General features: G+C 46.3%; 1 protein-coding gene across 1 annotated transcript; it reads left to right on the forward strand.

Moving 5' to 3' along the window:
* Positions 1–48: 48 nt before the first annotated feature.
* Positions 49–15542, forward strand: Cubn2 (Cubilin 2). The gene is made up of 17 exons (XM_036815761.3): positions 49–660; positions 1319–1425; positions 1498–3389; positions 3801–3985; positions 4039–4364; positions 4423–4532; positions 4782–4980; positions 5036–6350; positions 7720–8602; positions 8670–8827; positions 9296–11064; positions 11489–13808; positions 14247–14426; positions 14483–14624; positions 14690–14847; positions 14909–15206; positions 15261–15542. Exons 1-17 carry the CDS (start codon positions 106–108, stop codon positions 15470–15472), a joined length of 10809 nt encoding a protein of 3602 aa, XP_036671656.3. The 5' UTR covers positions 49–105; the 3' UTR covers positions 15473–15542.
* The last annotated feature ends 375 nt before the right edge of the window (positions 15543–15917 follow it).

Below are 15917 nucleotides of genomic sequence, written 5' to 3' on the forward strand. Positions count from 1 at the left end.
TTTCCGTGGATATTTCCTGTCGTGTGGTTCAAAACGTTCTCAAAAAATTGAAAAAAAACCCAACTCCAATTGTGAACTTGTGACTTAAACAAAAAATGAATAAAAATGCTTCTTAAGCTACCAAAATCACCACTTTTTCTGGTGTTGTGCCTGCAAATCTTTTCCGCAAGTGGATTTCGTGAGAATCTGGAGCAGCGTGCCCGGGTCGTGAGGCAGTCCAACGATAATCTGCTCCTCGAGGCAGCAAGGGATCAGAATGTTACCCTGCGATTGATGGGCGAATCGGCCACCGTGAACATCAATGGGGTGGACATGTTGTCGCTGCTCCGTCGTCGCCAAAAGATCATAATCGATCGCCAGGCGGCGGCTCGAAGGGAGCCCCTCTCGACGGAGTTGGTCAAGGATCAGTTCCGGGATGTGGAGCGCATGATGAAGCGGATACAGCGAAGGGTCTTCAATACAATGAACTCCACGCGAAGGAATGGGCTCAATCGCATCCTGCGCCGACAATTGCAGAAGGTGGAACGCGTCACGGGAATCCTGCGAACCGTCACCGCGAATCTGGTTAGGAACGAGTGCGATTCCAGTCCGTGCCAGAACGGCGGAACCTGCCACGACGCCTACCAGGCATTCCAGTGCGAGTGCACGGCGGGTTGGCAAGTGAGTTAGCGGGGGCGTCTCTTCGGAGATTGGGGGCGTATTTTCGCGTAGAAAGAAGACCTGATATGATGTACAGGCCTGTTCTGATTTTTACATTCGAGGAATTAGCATAGATTCCAATTGATTTTGAATGCGTTTTTTATGTAACTTGGATGTCTTTGGGCTATATTGTTATATCCTCTAAACCTTTTATTAGATACTTTTCTTCAAGAAAAATACTCTTAAGTATATTACAATTTGTTCGCGTCGAATTTGGGTAAAACAATTTGAAAATAAATACAGATAATGAAATTTAATTACTCAGCTAAAAAAGGTGCGAGGGAGATGGAAAAATGCATGCAGCAAATTGGCTATTTCCGAGATAATAATAAACTTAATCCCAAATTTTCAAAATCTTTGAAAATGTGGGCGCTAGACAGATTTTAGCGTAATGGGCGTTAGAGTGGACGCGGCATCCCCCTGAAAAAACTTGCGCTGCGCTAGAACCTCAAGAATCTGAATCATACATTTTTCTAATCTAGTCCTTAGCCGTTCTTCACAATATGGTAGTGCTGCTCTTATAACGCATAAGTTAGATTAGTTTAGTCGCACTTTAAGCGGGTGACATACAGCCACTATTAGAATGTTGAATTATGAATAATACTTGTGCCTAATTTAGGGCGCCACATGCGAGGATGACGTGAACGAGTGCTTCACCTTGGCAGGAACGGACCTGGCCGGCTGCCTGAACAATGGCCAGTGCATAAACACACCCGGAAGCTATCGGTAGGTGGAAAAGTGCATCGCCCTGCAGCAAGAAGAGCAAATGACATGTATTCATGCGACTCCTCATTTCAGGTGCGTTTGCCGCAATGGGTTCTCCGGCACCCACTGTCGCCTCCGGAACAATACCTGCATGACCAGCGGATCTCGGGAGCTTTGTGGCGATCACGGCACCTGCATCCAGGCGGCCAATGCCGCCGGCTTTGTGTGCATCTGCGATCAGGGATGGACGTGGGCGGATGCCAATGCGACATCTGCCAGTCCAAGTGCCTGCACGCGGGATGTGGACGAGTGTGAGCCGCGCGTGAATCCCTGCCACGACGTGTGCATCAATCTGCCGGGTAGCTTCCGCTGTGGGCCCTGTCCACCGGGCTACTCGGGTGACGGACGCTTCTGTCGGGACATAGACGAGTGTGCCGGTGAGGATAATGGAGGCTGCAGCATGCAGCCGCGGGTGACATGTACCAACACGGAGGGCTCGAATCGCTGTGGCCGTTGTCCACCAGGTTGGACCGGCGACGGACGCACCTGCACAGCCTCCAATTCCAACTCCTGCAACGATGAGGGGATCTGCCATCCGCTGGCCAAGTGCGAGTACGTATCCGACACGGTGGTGTGCACCTGCCCGCTGGGCAGCTATGGCCATGGCTACGGCGTTGATGGTTGCACCTCGGACTCCAGCCGGCTGCCCTGCGAACAGCATCCGTGCCAGAACAACGGCACCTGTGTACAGAATGGGAGGGGAACCACCTGTATTTGCCAGCCTGGTTATACGGGCGCCTTGTGCAACTCGTCGGACGCATGTCATAGTTCCAGTCCCTGCCTGAATGGTGGAACCTGCCGCCTCTTGATGGATAACAAGTTCCAGTGCGTCTGCCCACATGGCTTCACCGGCACCACGTGCTCCCATCAGCGCTTCTTCTGCGGTGCCACTATCCGTGGTCCTTCGGGCCAGCTGCGTTTTCCGCCCAACACCGCCGATGGCGACTACCAGGCGGACGAGCGCTGTCCATTCATCATACGCACTACTGCCAATCTGATTCTGAACTTGACATTCACCCAGTTCGATCTGCAGGAGAGTATCGACTGCTCCGCCGACTTCCTGCAGCTTCACGACGGCGGATCGCTGACCGCCCGCTTGATTGGACGCTTCTGTGGTTCCCATTTGCCAATGACCAACGGGAGTGTGGTTACCAGCCAGGAGCAGGTCTTCTTCTGGTTCCGCTCCGACAACCAGACGCAGGGCAAGGGCTTCCACGTCATCTGGAACTCGCTTCCATTCTCGTGTGGCGAAACCATTAACCTGACAGAGACGGAGACTGGCGTGATCCGATCTCCAGGTTATCCTGGTGACGCCCGGCCTGGACTCGACTGTCGCTGGCAACTGACGGCGCCGTTTGGCTACCGGCTGCTCCTTCGTTTCTACGACATAAAGCTGGGAAGCACCGAAGGTGCGAACTGCTCCCAGGATTCGCTCATTGTCCTCGACTCGGATCGCCAGCTCCTCCGGGCCTGCCAGTCCCTCCAGCCTTCCCCGATATACAGCTCTTCGAATAGCCTGCGTCTGGACTTTCACACGGACGCACTGCGTTCGGATAGTTCCTTCCAGATGCACTACGAGGTGGTGCCTGGCCATCCGGGATGCGGAGGAGTGTTCACTGAGTCGCGGGGCCATATTAGGGGTTACATGGACGCCGAGGTCTGTCTTTATCTGATCGAACAGCCACGGGGAACCCAAGTTAAGCTTGAGTTCGTAGAGGTAAATATGATGAGGTGCTTCCTTCAGAAGATTGAGATCTTCGACGGGAGAACAACTTTTTCGCCCCAATTGCGACGCGTGTGTGGCGGTAAAGAGGAAAGTGATATGGAGCCCCTAATCTCCACGGGAAATGTGTTGCTAGTGCGCTATGAATTCGCATTAATGGGCTTAAGACTGAGAAAAAGTTTTGAATTGAGCTATACAAGAGGTAAGTCAATGCAAAAACCCATAAGCCATTTCTCACTTGCTCATATCTTCATTTATAATTAATAAAAAGTTAGTTAATTACTTAAATTTAATTAATGAAAATTATATAAAATAAAATATTTATAACTACACAGAAAAAAAATTAATAAGATATGATGATAATTTTTTAAGAAATTCATTATCAATTCTATATGAGAGGAAGAGTTTCGAATATTGCTGAGTAATATAGCCAGAGTAATTTAATGCGTTTTCTTGCTCTTTTCTTTACCAAATATAACATTTATCATTAGGGGTTTATATTTTCTGAGTAATAGTTATTAATTCCTGACATTAACTTATTACAATGTGCTTTCTTATTTTCAACATTTAGATATCATATAGATATAGTGTTATAATTGTCATTATTTTTCAGTGTGTACTGGTACCTTTGGGGGCTTTTCTGGAATCATTAGTACCCCAAACTACCCGGGTCCCTATCTCGATGACATGACCTGCACGTACAACTTGACTGGGCCTCTGGATACGGTTGCACGTATACACATCACAGACCTATCCATGGGCACTGCCAATAATGAAAATGGAACATCTTATTTGGATGTAAGGGACATCTCCGAATCTTGAACCTATGCTATAAATCTGAAATCCCTTAGGTATACTTATCGCGTAATGAAAAGCGGCATATTGTAAAGTCAATGGATGACTTAGTGATGATGTCAGACGCGAATCGGGCTAGTTTGGTTTTCCGCGGATCCGGTAGTGGCCGTGGAATGCGATTGGAGTACACCTTTTTTCCCAACAACTGTGGTGGGTTTCTTCATGAGCCTGGCAAACGATTCGTTAAACGCATTCCCTCGTCGTTCTGTCAGTTTTTTATTGATGTTCCTGGAAGGAAACAAATAAATATCCATTCAGTGTCTCGAGATGTTAATATTAATATATATGACAACACCACAAGCCCAGGAGTTTTGTTAAACAGGTAGGTGCTGGCAAACTGCATCCCCCTAATATATATTTATAGTATATATATTTTTTAGTTACTCGTTGAACGTCAATGATGTTTTCGATGGAGATCTTCTGACAATAAACGTCTATAAGGATAGCGGTTTCGGACTGATTATAATGAGTTTCAGCATTGTTGAGCAAGGTACGATAATGCATATATATTTATCATTTATAAGTGTAGATCGGATAAGATTGCACGGCATACAAGCCCTTGAGCCAATCTACCAAATGAATACGGTATAAGAAAAACATATTGGTAACCCATCGTTTTGTTCAGCTCGAACTAACGAGTTTTTAAAGTTCACTATGCCACCAAAAATGTTGTAAATGTTGTTGTTAAGTTACCTTAAGGAACCCTTATATAATATTGATTTTATTTTATTTAAATCAGAGAATTGCGGAGGAACATTGACCAGTCGCTTTGGCTACATTAAGTCTCCAAACTGGCCAAAGGCATATGGAGAGTCAGAGAACTGTGAGTGGGTTATAAGAGCACCGCTTGGCCACCGCTTGGAATTGGTGGTGCATAACTTTACGCTGGAATCTGATTATGACGCCGATGACTGCAAAGGAGACTGGCTGGAGATAAGGTGGGCAACCTGGTGTATTACAAAAAAGTTGGCAATTCTCAATTTTCTTCCTCAGAAATGGTGACTCCCAGTCGTCGCCGCTAATCGGACGATATTGCGGAACTAAAATACCAAGCAGGCTCCCCTCATTTGGAAATGCCCTGCATCTCAGTTTCAAGTCAGATGACAGTGTTGAGAAGAGTGGATTCCTTCTGAGCTGGCAGCAGACCGGAGCCGGATGTGGCGGCAAACTGAGCTCCTCCTCGGGCAGCATACATTCGCCGCATTTGCTGGAGGGGAATCGTGGTGTTCTCGCCTGTGACTGGCAAATTGTCGTCGCCAAGGGATCCAGAGTAAAAATGCAGCTCGAGAGCAGTGACGGGCTTCTCTGCAGCGGTCAAGTGACCATCTACGATGGCCCCACCACCGCCAGCAGGCCAATGCCGATGCGATGCGATGGGAACGGCACCCAACCCCTGGTGTCCACCGGAAATCGAGTCCTGGTTCGTTACGATGTGAGCCAAGAGTCACCCGACGGCACCAACTTTATGCTGAACTACCAAACCGACTGTCGAGTGCGACTGGAGGCCTTCCAGGGTGCCATTGAAACGCCCAATTTCCCGGATAACTATCCACCACTCTTAGACTGCGAATGGGACATTCGCGCTGGCGGAAGGAAGAATCGTCTGCAACTAGTCTTCTCACATCTATCCGTGGAGAAATTTGGGGATATGTGCATTGACACCACGACCCTTATCGACATGCTAGACGACCAAAAGCTCTCCGAGAAGCGCGTTTGCGGCAATAACTACTTGGACCCCATCACTACGGCCGGAAATCGGATGCTCCTTCGCTTCAAAAGCGATTTCTCAGATCAAATGCAGGGCTTCCGAGCGGAGTACAAGCGTTTGGGGTGCGGAGACCATTTCCACGAGCAGGGCTCAAAGTTTGAATCGCCCAAGGCACCCTTTAGCCTGGACATGGACTGCGTTTGGGTCATCACAGCATCGGAGGGCAGGCAAATCCGTCTCCTGCTTCACGAAGTCCATTTCGAGGCGCCCCAGATGGATTGCAGCAATGCAGAATCCAGCCTCTCCGTATCAGCCCCTAGTGGATCCAACTCCTCGGTGGTTCTGTACCGCAGTTGCCACGAGGAGACGCAGACGCAAACCTTCACCTCGCCGGGTAACGAGCTGGTGGTACACTTTGTCAGCAGCCCGTCGCCAACTAGGAAGTACTTCAAGGCCAGCTATGTCCAGGTGCCGGCCAGCTGTGGAGGACTCATTACCGCCAGCAGCGGGGTGCTTACCTCTCCTGGCTTCCATAATCTCCAAGATAGCAGCAATGTCGCGAACTACTCAACAAATGTGGAGTGCGTATGGACTGTGGAGGTAGGTTATTCAGATAACAACATGACGAGACTGTTCTTGCATTGAATTTTATATATTTCGATTCATATTTTACGATATACATACTTGTAAATCAAGTAGTAAAGATGCACGGTATTTGTTGAAAAGATGGGCAGTACTATAGTACTTCTTATAGCTTCTAAAGAAGCTGCATACCTAAAAATGGTGTTAGAAGGCTTTTTATACCCGTTACTCGTAGAGTAAAAGGGTATACTAGATTCGTCGGAAAGTATGTAACAGGCAGAAGGAAGCGTTTCCGACCCCATAAAGTATATATATTCTTGATCAGGATCACTAGCCGAGTCGATCTAGCCATGTCCGTCTGTCCGTCTGTCCGTCTGTCTGTCCGGATGAACGCTGAGATCTCGGAAACTATGAGAGCTAGGCTATTGAGATTTGGCGTACAGATTCCTGAGCTTCTTACGCAGCGCAAGTTTGTTTCAGTAGACTGCCACGCCCACTCTAACGCCCACAAACCGCCCAAAACTGTAACTCCTACAGTTTTGATGCTAGATAAAAAATTTTAACTGAAATGTATTGTTCTCAGCAATACCTATCGATTGACCTAAAAAAAAGTTTTCCACGCCCACTTAAACGCCCACAAACCGCGAAAACCTGTGACGCCCACAATTTGCATGCTAGATAAAAAATTTTAACTGAAATGTATTGGTGTCGTCAATACCTATCGATTGATCCAAAAATAAATATGCCACGTCCACTCTAACGCCCATAACGCTTAAATCTGTCTACCGCCGGTAGGTGGCGCATTTTAATCTCGCTTTGCTGCTTGCATATCTCCATTTCCCTTTGAGTAACGGGTATCTGATAGTCGAGGTACTCGACTATAGCGTTCTTCCTTGTTTTAGTTGTAGATGTATTATTATAAAATACGTACATTAGTAATGTAGTTTCTTACTTTAAGAGTTGCGGTTGCGATTGTTTTTCTTAAGGAAGACATTTAAAGATTTTTTTTAAGAGACAAAAAAGACGACTTGAAAATAGGGTGTAAGGGTCACGGCAATTTTAGAATTCTAGAAACACCCAAAGGTACTCAAAAATTTAAGAACTATTTTGCTAAATAACAATTAAAACTAAAACCCCCATTGAATGACTCAAATAATACTATAAGTACTTTGCCGAAACCTATGCATTTTTGTATGTAGAGCGGATCTTATATAATTCATACAGTGAATACCTTATTTTTTACGACGGTCAAATTTAATTTTCAATTTTTTATAGAACTTCGAAAAAAGTGTTTACCCCCATTCTATTTCAAAACCTTCAATTTAATTAAGCCGAAGGAGTGATGATTATTCCAAGTTTTAACAAATGGAATCCCTCTTTTTCTTAGGTTACAAATGGCTACGGTATTAGGTTGCGTTTTGAACAGTTCAACCTCACGGAATCGGCCAATTGCTCGCTGACCTTCTTGGAACTCACAAAGCCGGGGGAGGATGAGAACGGGCAATTTATGGAGACCACCTGCGGGGAAGATTCGCCCATTGTCCGTATATTTCACGGAAAGAAGCTGCATGTCCGGTTTAAAGCCCAGGCGGGAACCTGGGGTCGTTTCGCCATGTATTTTGAGCGGCAGTGCGGTGGGCCGCTTTCCACCGGAGAGGGCTATTTGCAATCCCGGCTGGACGAGGACTGTAACTGGCTGATCTCCTCACCGGAGGGCAGCAAACTAAGCCTTAGGATCAATCAGTTAGAATGTCCGAAGTGTACGGCTGCTTCGAACAATTGTCCGGAGGGTCTTCAGCTGCTCAACGACGATGATGAGGTTGTGCTTTACCAGATGTGCCGCGATCATCCGGCCAATATGATTGTGCCCGCCAACAATGTGCGCATCCTGACCCGCGGAGTAAGGCTGCAGGCGCTGTACAGCACTTTCGAGAACTCCTGTGGCGGGAACATCACATCAGCCCGTGGCAGCCTCAGTTCACCAAATTACCCGGACAGTTATCCGGCCAACATTGAGTGCATCTGGACCATCGGCGCGCGTCCGGGAAATGCTCTGGAAATCAGTTTTGAGGCCATGGACATCGTCCGCTCCGAGCACTGCAACGAGGACTTCCTGGAGCTCCGCTCTGGCTCGCAGGGTCCACTTCTGGGCCTGTACTGCGATAAAAACCTACCGGCTAATCCGTTGGTGGTGCGATCCGAGGTTTGGATCAAATTCCGTAGCCGGCCGGCCAACACCGCTGGGGGTTTCCGATTACGCTGGAGTTACGGTAAGTGATCTTAAGCCAATCCATTTTTAGAAATCTGCAAAAGTCCTTCGAACCTACCTCTCCTCAGTACACAACATTGAAGTTACAACCAGTAACAATGGCACAATCGAGCCTCCTCCACCGATCTTCGTTAACGGAGAGGATCAGCCCTTCACCTGGCGCATTTTTACAGATCGCGAAAAGGTTGTGGTGTTGCAGTTTGAGGAATATATATCAGGCCTTTTAGTAAGTATGAATCATAATAAATAATAACACCTTTAGGGTCGGTTTCTCAATGCCATGTAAGGGTTATAGTTTTTTAACAGTTAGAGAAAGTTAACATGAAGTTTATTTGTTCTGGAAGATAAAATAGTTTTATCTGGTAGTAGCTTTCGGTCTGATAAAGCTAAAAAAGAAGAGTAGGCGTCAAATTTAACTAGAACATTTACTCTAGTTAAGTCTAACATGATTTCTAACCATAACTAACTTCAAATTACAAGTATAATAACAAAAGGAACTAAATCGTTTATTTCACTGATTGGGAATCTAAATTTTTCGAAAACACCAATTTAACTCAAAGAGACAGGTTACCATGACATTGAGAAATCGGGCTTTAATATTTTAAATACTATCCCACAAGGTTGTTTTAAATACTGAAGGATGTTGAACCACTACTTTCTTGCAATTATTTTTATAATAAAAAACTTTTTGCAGCTCTTCAATGGCTATGATGAAATGGCATTGGGGGTTGACATAAAAGCCAGCCCATGGACTTTTACCTCGAGCAGCAATGTGGTATATTTAAAGACCTTAAACGCTGAACTGAGTAATTTCCGGATCAAGTGGCACGTGCTGGAAAGCTCTTTGGTGGAGGGCAACGTCAGCCTGACCTCCATGGAGTGTACCAAGGAAGTGACGTTGGGCAACTCCGGCAACCTTGATTTAAGCTCGCCTGGATTCCCGTACGGTTACGCACCCAATCTAGACTGCGAATGGACCATTAAATCAGAGGACCCTTCTCAACATATTTACGCATATTCATTTAGAGTGGATCTGGAGGACTTCCCCGAATGTGCCGCCGATTATCTTCAGGTTCAGAGTTCAAGTGACCTCAGCCACTGGACTAATGAGATGCGCACTTGTAAGAAGCCGACGGGTTTGATTGCTCCAGTTCACGGAACGCCAAACCTGAGACTCCAATTCCACAGTGATGTATCCATGAACGGAACTGGATTTTCCGCGAAACTTCGTAGCGTCTGCGGCTCCAACATGACAGGAACTGTGGGCACCATTTTGTTGGACAGATTGGAAAATAATTGCTCCTGGCATATCGATGTGAGCCCAGGTCGGAAAATAGACATTACCATCTCTTATAATGACAATCCTGACAAGGACTGTCAGGCGTATGGTCTTATCTACGATGGATTAGATGAACATGCTCCTTTGCTGGAACATGGGAGGTTTAGCAACCAACCGGAATTCAGAAAGGGACAATTGCGGACGAGCGGCTCGCATGCCTTCATAAAGTACCATCAAAACTCCAGGCAAAGATTTTCGTGCTCTTGGACTCTCACGTACAGAGAGTTTAATGAATGCAACGGAGAGATCCAGTTGACTCAACAGGCTCCCAACTATGTGGTCACGTCGCCGAGATATCCGTATCTGCCGCATCCACATTCAGAATGCACGTGGTTGATCATGGCGCCGGCGGGGGAGACCATCGCGGCCAATTTTGATGAGCCATTCGAGTTGAGTGCCCGGCACTGCGAGCAGGAGAACGTGGAGTTCTTCGATGGCTCCACCAAGCTGGCCCGCCTCTTGCATCGCACCTGCCGCAAGCCGCAGGCCACGGTGCGCTCTTCGGGCAACCTGCTCCTCCTCCACTATCAGTCGCAGCTCAGTGAACCCAGTGGAGGTTTTCGGCTCAACCTCTCGCTGAGCGCATGTGGCGGGCAGTTCAGCGGCTTTTCTGGATTCATCAGCTCGGAGAACTATCCGAGTCCGGGTGGATATCCCAAACCGTCGGTGTGCGAGTATAGCATTCGCATGGCCAAGAATTATTTCATCCGGTTGAACATCACGGATCTTCATCTGCCGTTCGATTCAAATGGAACATCCTCGAAGAGTACGAGCGATCGCCTGGAAATCGTCGACTATGCGGATCCCCTTCAAGAACTATTTGTGCTGGACGGCAGTACAGTTGCGCCCACACTCGTCACCCTGAACACCAATGCGGCAACCATCCGCTTCGTGGCCATCCAAAATGTAAATAATTATCGGGGCTTCAAGCTAAAGTACCAGCGCTCCCTTGGGACGTGCTCGAGGGATATAAACGGAGCTGCAGGCGACATCGTGATCCCGCCAATGCCACCAACAACCTGGCTGAGATACTGCCGCTTAACCATCAACGTGCCAAAAGGACAGAGGGTGCGGCTGAGTCTTCTTAACCTCGCTGATATTCGCGTTGTTAACCGAACTAAGCGGTAAGTAACTAGGTGTTCACCTATAAGCAATACAAGCTATTACAAAAATGTAGGGGGAAGTTATACCCGTTACCTATATAGTATTCGTTAAAAAGAATGTTGCAGGTAAAAGTATACGTTCCATAACTGATATACTATAAATCTACTTATATTCTTAATCAGGATCACCAGCCGAGTTGATACCAGCTGAATTGAAACTTAAACTTTAAGAAATGCAAATTTCAGTGATGCCTTTACGGCCAAAATTTCTAGCACAACTACTCGATAAATTCACATACCAATAATTTGTTATTACACACTCCGATTACATTTAAGTATCACATCGTGTTGGATCATTTGTACATAACATACCACCCTCTTTTATAACTTCTTTGGCTTTTTTTGGCTAAATAAAATTTATTGAATTTAAATAACCTCTTTGCAGATCTTTAGGACGATTCGCTCGTTTTGATAGTATGGCTCACTTTTCCTTCTACAACGACATCAACTCACTCTCCAAAATCACCCAATTCCGTGTCGATGGGTACAACGGCACTGGAATAATTGAGTCCACAGACAACGTTATGCTCGTCGTAGTGATGACCAATCAGTTGGATTTGAGTGGCACCGCTGTGAGGGCTCGCTACAGCTCCAGCGAACCCACAGTCTGCCCGCCAAATATTGGAGATCAGGCGATGGGATCCCTGTCCATCCAAACCCTCCTCCAGCTGCCCAGCTACCATTGCACCATTCAGTTTGTGGGTGCTGTTAGTACAACGCTTACATTTAAGGTCGAAGAGCTTCTGTTCGAAACGAACGGCGGCCCAGCAGTTGTGTTCCGAGATGAAGTCACAAGTAGTTCGGTTAGGGCGATGCACTTCAATGTCACCAATAGCTATGTATCAGTGGTCGCCACAGGTGGACGGGTAAACCTTCTGAATAACGATCACATCAAGCTGCGACGCTTCCGGGCCTCTTATCGTCGGCACAACTGCGGCGGCCGACTGCAGGCAGCTGAGGGAGTCACCATTGAGTCCCCGGATTTGCTGACTTCTCTCAACGAAGCCTACGGGGTAGTGGAATGCCTCTGGACGCTGAGCAACAGTAACGGCTATGTGCTGGAGGGCAATGTGACACTAAGCGACCGCTGCGATCGGGAGTACCTGGTGATCTTCAGCGGACAGGAGGAGGTGGGGCGCATTTGTCGGGGTATGACGATGAACCGCACTCTCCTGGAGCTGCCCTTCTCCAGGATTCTCTATCATTCCGAGAGTCCTCTCTTCGCACGTAGTCAGTTTAGCCTGCAAGCCACGAGACCCATATCCGACGGCAAAGTAATTCGCGTATACCAACGACCATCCCCACCGGTGACGATGGAAAGCAAGGACTACTTAAAACAAAAGGAACGCATTTGGGAGTTTGTCACCAACGATGACCTATCCCTGAAACTTCACTTCCTGAGTCGAATCTTCATTGTGAACTCACCCAACTGCTCGTTGGACAGCTTGGCAGTAGAGCGTTATGATGAAAGGACTCGATCGTTTTCAGAAGTCACCAGCCTCTGCGGCAGGCCAGAGCCCAACGATATTCTGGTGCAATCCGCCCGGATGAGAGTTATATTCCGAACGAATTCCAATACCTCGGGCGACGGGTTTAGCTTCCAAGTCTCCCCTAGCTGTGATGCCGTTCTGCAGGCCAGACCAGCGCCCCAAACCCTGAGAAGTCCCGACTGGGCGGCCACCCGCGGTCTGCAGTTTAACTGCAGCTACGAATTCTTCACGGACGACGAGCACCAACTGGTGGTCAGTGTCAAGAGCAGAAGTTCATGGGAGCCGTATATGTGCAGCAGGTCCTATTTCGATACTTATCGTCGGGGCGACGGGAAGGTGGAGCAGAGTGTTGGTAGGCTGTGTCCCAATTTCGAGGTAAATGGTTATGGACGTCTTCGCCTTAACTACATTTCTCCAGTGTCGCGTGGGTTCGAGCTGCGTTACCATAAAATTGAATGCGGTGGCAACCACAGCAAGCCCTTCACTCTGCAACCGCCGCTAGATGAGGAGTCCAGTGCATATGCCCACAACCAGAAATGCGAGTGGAGGGTTACCGCGCCTCCACAGCATGCCATTGTGATAGAGTTCCAATACTTGGATATGGAGAGCAGCATGAACTGTCGGTTCGACAGTCTGACCATTTACCGCGGCAAAGTGGCCAGCTTGGAGCAGAGGACCGAGCAACTGTGCGGCAATATGACCAAACCCCGCACCATCATGGTGAACAGCAACGAGGCATTGATTGTCCTTTCCACGGACAGCTCCACCAGTCACCGGGGCTTCCTGGCCAGAGTGGTCTTCTCCCAGAACTGCAATGAGCGCGTGAACCTTGACTTGGAACTGCCGCGCACGAGCTTGATAAGGCAGTACACCTTCAATATAACCGAGCACCTAGTGTGCCACTTCCAGGCCATTGTCCCACCGGATTACCGCGTTTCGTTGGAGGTCCGAAAGCTCCAACTGAACGACGACATCTGCGGCAATTGCAGCTACTTAGAGGTCCTCGATGACGATGAAGTCGAGAACAAGATAATCGGAAGGTACTACAATATTGTGAGCTCAAAGCCAACCAAGGTGTACAGTTCCTACTCGGCCTTGAGTTTCCATCTGAACGCAGAAACCGTGCAGTACCAACAGAACATCAGCTTCGAGCTGATCCTGCAAATGGAACGCACTGCATGTGGTCAATCAGTGTACGACATGCAGTTGAATGAGGTAAATCACTTGATAACAAATGAAGTCATTACTAGGCGTCGGATTCTACATATGTGAAATTACCTTTCAAGCTGGTTCTAGTTTTTTAATTGGGTGGGTGCCACATAAATAAGAAGTGATTTAAAATAGGTGTATGCATCTATAAATTTTTAAATTATAATTATAATGAATTCATTCAGAAAGACGACTACCTTTTATTCCAGAACTCTTTTAGACATCCAAAATTGCATTTAAAAAAGATTTCAATACTTGTTGATTAGTGCGGCACCCTCTATATGATGATTGATTTGATTATAATTTGTAATCAACCGTATTTTTGGAAACCGAATGTTGGGAAAGTTATTTTAAATATAATTTGACGTAAAATCATTACCAAGAAGTATGATCGCACTATTTTTGTACGTAATATAACGAGATTTTGTTTTTTTACATATGTAGACCATTACGCTGGGTCTGGAATATGATAATAGCTCGAGCATCAACGAGGGACCAATTCAATGTACCTGGACAATTAAGGGCAACGGAGATGTGGAATTAGATTTCCAAAAGATTCGTCTGAAAGAAATATCTCAGCGGACTGGAAAATGCGAAGACTACTTAAAACTGTCTAAGCCTTACGTAATGCGAAAACGGTTTAAAAATTGTCGTACGCATACTAATCATATCTTTTTCAGTTCTCCAGATCGTTTTGCGGACAGCTCGACAAAAGCTTCAAGATGATTGAGGAAGTCGATGAATCCAACCTACAACTTACCTTCCACAGCGACAGTCTCGAAGAATCCCAAGGGTTTGAAGTTATCATACGACGAAAATCAAGTACAAAAATGTTCCTTAAATACTATTTGGAAGTTTCAAGTATTAAATTCCATTTGTATTTACAGATTGTAATCGAAATTACACGGAACTGAGTCAGGTTATTAATACCTACGCTCTGAGCAACTGCACTGAATACATTCAAGTTCCAAATGGATACAGCATAACGCTATACGTAATGTCTGTGTTGTTCAACGATATGGACGATTCTTCTAATTTATTTGATGTAAGTTAACCATTTTCACTAGTTCGAAAAAGATTTAAATATTGTATTAACGCTTGAGCAGATAACGGATCTTAAGTCAAACAGGACTATTTTCAATACTACGAAGATTTATTGGGTGACCACAGCAATGCTCACCACTACTAACGAGCTCCGCCTCCGTAGCCATGGGGTATCCTCCCTCAAGATATTTTACTTTTCCACTAGCAATGAGTTCCCCAGCGGCTGTGGTGGTAAACTAGCGGTGGGTGGATCGATGGGGAGTTACCTAGAGAATCCCTCCTTCGAAGGCCGCAAGAGCCTAACGTGTAGTTGGAATATATCAGTACCTCCCGGCGGAAACCTGCTATTTAGATTTTTAGGTGAGAGAGTATTTATCGATTTTTTTCTTCATATAGCAACTGCTTGTCTTTTAGAATTCAACATGGGCTCGGAAACCAATTGTGATCTGGATAATTTGCAGTTTTATGAGAACAGTATCGAAGGCCGCACACTCGTGAGAAGCATTTGTGGGTCGAGAATTCCAAATGATATTACCATAGCCAAAAATAATCTTATTATAATTGCCAAAAAATCTCCAAATTTCGATGGTCTAGGGTTTAAGATAGACATAACGGAAACCAATTAAAAACTTTCAGATTCCTTTTTAACAAAAGTACTATATATAAATACAAGTAAAGGCTCGAGATGTCATGTTACATGTTTGATTTACACTTGTTAGTAGTTTACCCCTTTATATAATTTATTACTTCAATTATTACAGTCAGAACATAATACTTAATCCTTATTAGTGAATAAAACAAGGAAGAACGCTATAGTCGAGTACCTCGACTATCTGATACCCGTTACTCAGCTAAAGGGACAAAAGGGAAATTGAGATATGCAAGCAGCAAAGCGAGACTGAAATGCGCCACCTACCCCTGATCTCAATATATGGTTATGTGGGCGGTAGGCAGATTTAAGCGTTACTTTTTTTTTGGGTCAATAGATAGGTACTGACGAGACTAATACATTTCAGTTAACATTTTTTATCTGGCTTAAAAGTTGTGGGCGCCACAGCCTGGGCGGTTTAT

The sequence above is a fragment of the Drosophila suzukii genome, chromosome 3 (genome assembly GCF_043229965.1).
Source record: "Drosophila suzukii chromosome 3, CBGP_Dsuzu_IsoJpt1.0, whole genome shotgun sequence".
Lineage (NCBI taxonomy): Eukaryota > Metazoa > Arthropoda > Insecta > Diptera > Drosophilidae > Drosophila > Drosophila suzukii.

Coding starts and splice junctions, on each gene's coding strand:
- Cubn2 (XM_036815761.3), top strand. CDS start 106: ATGCTTCTTAAGCTACCAAAATCACCACTTTTTCTGGTGTTGTGCCTG. Junction 14,427..14,482: donor TAAAACTGTCTAAGCCTTAC/GTAATGCGAAAA, acceptor TATCTTTTTCAG/TTCTCCAGATCGTTTTGCGG. Junction 15,207..15,260: donor CCTGCTATTTAGATTTTTAG/GTGAGAGAGTAT, acceptor CTTGTCTTTTAG/AATTCAACATGGGCTCGGAA.